At 42.4% G+C, this 4922-nt stretch overlaps 1 protein-coding gene across 2 annotated transcripts in view; it reads right to left on the bottom strand.

Annotated features, from left to right (window-relative positions):
- Nucleotides 1-4680, bottom strand: part of esrp2 (epithelial splicing regulatory protein 2) — an 18496-nt gene extending 13816 nt beyond the window's left edge. For both annotated transcript variants that reach the window (XM_016552905.1, XM_016552906.1), the window contains exons 1-2: nucleotides 4374-4680; nucleotides 3723-3851 (exon numbers count right to left, since the gene is read on the bottom strand). In XM_016552905.1, coding sequence (XP_016408391.1) covers nucleotides 3723-3851; nucleotides 4374-4505 — 261 coding nt within the window. In that variant the 5' untranslated portion in view covers nucleotides 4506-4680. The remainder of the gene's footprint in view (nucleotides 1-3722; nucleotides 3852-4373) is intronic.
- Nucleotides 4681-4922: the final 242 nt, after the last annotated feature.

Below are 4922 nucleotides of genomic sequence, written 5' to 3'. Positions count from 1 at the left end.
AATATAAATTCACGTCTCGCGCACTTTAATGCCCTTTGAATGTAACGTGTACGTTCCCTTGGAACTGGAATCATGGCGGAATTTCATGTGAAGTCCACTTCGCAGGGCACTTACGGTCGAATAAGACCACGCTTGAATGCTGCCTGAACAAGAGACCTCCGTACTGAAGTGAAAGTGTTGGCTGGTGTCACTATCTCGCGAACGCGCCGGCGGATCTCCACCAAACTCGGGGGATCACTTCAGCTCGAGGAGCCCTCTCGAATGCCACCCTCCGCGGGTCGGTAGCCCCCCGGGATCGCTAGCTCGGTCGGCGCCGGACCGCGAATTTAACCACCTGCTAATAGACCGGTGACGACCGCACAGAGTAGCATTATAACAGAACTTTCAAATGCATCTAGTATGATAAAATAGCGCTGCTTTTTTCCCCACATAAGCACGACTGGAAGGAGCAGAAGCGGTCGACTGTGGCATAATAAAAGCTCCGCTGCTTGCGAGCCGTGTGTCGCACTCGTTCAACGGCCTCGTTTCGCTTCGACGGCTTTCAGCCTCACCCTGCTTCTTTCTACTATGTTAACAAATCATTAGCTCATCCATGAACATGACTTCTGCCTGAGTCCCATCGGATTGCATCGGCTGTGGGGATGAAGACGACAACTCCCATGATTCCACACTCAGTCACGGCGTCATCAAACTACGCCTTTGTCTCTTTGTTTATTTTGAATACGTGCCCTCTAGCGGCGAAAATTACATATTGTGCCTTTAAGTCTATTTGTAAAGTGCACTTATGGTGGTCACTTAAGATCCCGGGTGCCAAGCTTTTACCATTCATTTTAAAACCTGTGAATCTAAAATTGCTTTTGTACACCAAACAACTACCAGCAGAAATGATTCCTTACATATATTACTGTTCAAAAGTTTAGAGTTGATACAATTATTTTTTATGTTTTTGAAAAAAGACAGTAATATTGTGAAATATTATAACAATATAAAATAACTACTTTCAATTTTAATATTTTACTGATGGCAGAGCTGAATTTTTAGCAGTCATTACTCTAGCGATCAGTGTCACATGATCCTTCAGAAATCATTCTAATATGCTGATTTGGTGCCCAAGAAACATTTCTTATTATCATCAACATTGAAAACAGTTGTGCTGTTTAAAATATTTGTGTAAGTGTGATTTTTTTTTTTCAAGGTTTACAGACTCCAAACTTTTGAACGATAATGACATAAGGCTTCGTGAAAAATGTACCAAATGCTAAAACACAAGACAGTAATGCCCTGTCTGCCCTCCAAAATTAGTAGGGCATAGTGATGCTTACTTTTGAGTAGAACTTACTCAACCTGTCTGTTCAGGATGAAGTAAAGTGGGAGTGTCGTTAGATAAGGTAACAGGATGTGCCAGCTGAACTACCAGGATGTTTAAGCAACAGTCACATGCAACCGGTTTTGATTAATCCATTCTGTAATCACTTTATGCAATGCTGTAAAAACATGAGACACAAAATCCATCTAATTCATTTCTATAAATGACCACTTCACTTATGGGAAGTCTTTCTGAGGCTGAATGAAAGAATGGATCAATGTGTCACTCATCCTTTCATAGAGGCATCTCCCAGAACCCTCCCTACACATTGACAGTCTGTAGAGAAATAAAGCTCTCTGCTCATCACACACAGGTACTGACACGCTCCTGCCAGCCTGTTGTGCTTTCTCAGCGAGCTCACAAAATAACACACCCTGTGTCTCTCAAACACACCCAAGATCACTTTCTCCCACAAACACACTCATGATCTCACAGTAACAATTTTATTCTGTTTAAAGTCTTTTCTCCCTCACACACACACAGGTGTGTTAGCACCACACCATTCCCACAGAGTCTAATAAGAAGCGTCTAAAAGCAGGTGCAAAGCCAAAGCGAGTCACCAGGTGAGTGCCAGCAGCTATAAATGTTTTTTTCCTGCGTTTCACATCTCAATACAAACAGAACAGATCAGGTTTGACTCAAGTCTGTAAGTAAGATAGGGTAAGCTACTCTAAACCCTCCTAAATACCTGTTTCCTAACCCAGACACACTGGTGAGGATGATTTTATAAAAAACAGTGAGAAAATAGATGCGTCACAATTCCATATGTAGGGAATTGATCTTGAATGAATCTTTCACTGAAGACAACAGGTCAAAGTCCTGTGTGAGACTCTGTCCACCCTTCCCCAAACCCCCCACTGTTCCTTACAGGGCTGGGCGGTATGATGTTAAATATTGTGGTGACAATATACAGTGTTTAGAGATGGATTCTGCTACATCATTGTATGTAAATATACAGTATTCATGCAGAACTGCTTCAAGTTGAGACTTCGGCGCAAAAAAGTACTCAAGGTGATGATCGGATTTATAGCTTTAATAAGAATCAGTGCATATTTAATTCATACAGTGAAGAATGTGCAGTTTTATTTTACATCTGATAATTAAATTTTTTACTCGAATGCTACAGTTAAACATCTACTGTACCTGGAAAAGTAAATGCTATTTGTATCTTTCCTATATTGTATCCTATTTGTAATTAGCTTTTTGTTCTTATTCTTAATAACAAATATTAAATAAAAATATAACTATATTGTGATTTTATGTTAGTATTTGTGAAATAAAGTTACTCACATCATAAAATAAAAATTTTGGTCATATCACCCACTCCTAGTTTCTTACAACACCTGATGGAAGTGGGTGCATTTCTTTGAAAACGACAAGAAAACTGAACTGAACCGAATTGAACCAATGGTTTGATAGTGCGTGTCTTTCTATCTCTCTCTCTGAAAGCTAGGCAGGGAGAAATTGATTTCACTAGTTAATATTTACAGAGCCCCCTGGGGATAGGCTACAACTGAATCAAGATAACATGCCACCACCTGAATGCTACAAAGGTATGCAATAAAAAAGTGAGAAAATAAATGTGTTAAATGAGACCAACCATTGTTTGTTTAATGATTTCCATTTGTACTTTAATAAATGAAATCTATAAATTCCTACAAACGTCTAGTCCCACAACTGAGCTTAGATTCTGAGCTCTAAATACCTTTCCGTGGGACAGTAATGAGAGGGTGTCCATTATGAAACAGTTGGGGGTGGGAACAGGTTTACAGAGTACAAACAAATTTTCTCTGCGTCATGCTTGAGAAACACGTTTGGCGACAACCGCCTTTTGGCAAAACATACCTGCAAAACTAACTTCTCAAGCAAACCCGAAACTATACATATCTTGATAAATGAGCCTGGATAGCAGCAGAAAAGAAAAACAGAAACATCTCTCGGGCTCGCTCGGTTTAATCTTAATCCCTCGGTCAACTATTCTGTTCATCCCTCTGTGTCTGTATCACTCTTGCTCACTCGCTGACATATATGGTTCTCAGGTAGGTGCGTTCGCAGGTAAACATTCCGTCTTCCAGATGTCTGCTCAACACATCAGTCCACAACAAGACTAGACCTGCACTTTCCCCTAGAGCAGAGCGTCTGTGCCTGCCTTCCTTCCTTCCCACACCCAAACCACACACACATTACACACCACAGCAAGCCACCTCAAAATCAACCCAAAGCTAAAATAATGTGGACAATATCAAAGACTTACCTTATGCTGATACATACTAAAATGACGAGTCACTGCTTTATATGTAACTTTTAATTGCTGTATCTATAATATTATTTCAAACTCAAACACATGGTCTCTCACCTGTTGCAGGACGCTCTCCAGGGGCTCGGCCTTGCACAGCTCCTCCGCCGTGAGCCCGGTCTCTTCCTTGCACTGCTCCGACAGATCCGCACTGTCCGGCTGTACTAGAGTCCGCTGAAGCTTGCCCACCTGTTAACAACATCATCTCTTTCAACCGGCCTAGCAATGCAACTCTAGCGGGGTTTCTCATCGGCGCGCCCTTTAACACACCTGGCCGTCGAGAACACAGACGCAACGTTCAATGTTCTCCACGCGCCTATGCTGTCTAGGTAGACAGCTCACTGGGTTTGACACCGAGTCACTATGGGGATGATGTTGATGTTGATATCTCAGACAGTGTGTTTGTGTGAATGCAAAGCAGACACGGCAGGGTTACTGACCTACAGGCAATGACACGCACCAAACAAGGCACGCTTTCGTCTCTCGTGGCTTGAAAAGACCACATTATAAATGCTCGAATCAAGCTGTCAAACAGATCATCAAATAAAACAGCTGTTGCTGGTGATGTAAATCACAATGTAGCGCGTTTAGCTCTCTAAAAGCGCGCCTTGTTGGTGAATGTCAGCTGTCAATGTGGTTTCTAACACTAGCACATTACTAGGTGGGTAGTTTAAAGTTAGAGACCTTACAATAGGGTCAAAAGGTCCGTACCTTATTCTCATGTAGATCCACAATTTGCCACACCAAGAGAATTAATTCCCTTTCATCCGACCCCAGTTTACCCCCATTTGCACCAGCTGTTGCCCCAAAGAACACCACCAGAGTATCACTGTGCGAAGCCATCAGGGACCGCAAGGGTAAAAACTATAATTAAGAGCAAAGATCAAATAAAACAGCAACACGAGGGTTCACCTTTCTCCAAGAGAAGCAAACAAAAGAAATGGAAATTCAATTGACGTACACGAGAAAGGACAGAAGATTACTCCAGGAGAAGGACACGAGAAAGAGTGCGGCACGAGACTCTACCTGTTGCAGTACTTGTGCTCTCTATCCAGAGTTACTGGTTTGACTGGTAAAGAAGGCAGAAAAAAGTCCTGGTTCGTCTCACGCTAACCCCATAACAAGCCCTGAAGGCTTTTCTCGCTGTCTCGTTTTTTCTTGGTTACCTGGCTTTGGCTCGGCCTCCCGTTTGGAGTCAATCTCCTTGGGGAGCGCGTTGATTGGCTGGTTTGTAAAGGTGAGGGCGGGGCGTATTGCCAC

This window comes from Sinocyclocheilus rhinocerous, unplaced genomic scaffold (genome assembly GCF_001515625.1).
Source record: "Sinocyclocheilus rhinocerous isolate Xijiao unplaced genomic scaffold, SAMN03320098_v1.1 scaffold225, whole genome shotgun sequence".
NCBI classification, from domain to species: Eukaryota; Metazoa; Chordata; class Actinopteri; order Cypriniformes; family Cyprinidae; genus Sinocyclocheilus; species Sinocyclocheilus rhinocerous.
The sequence above is the reverse complement of the archived record's forward strand: the minus strand, read 5'-3'. Positions and strand labels throughout refer to the sequence as shown.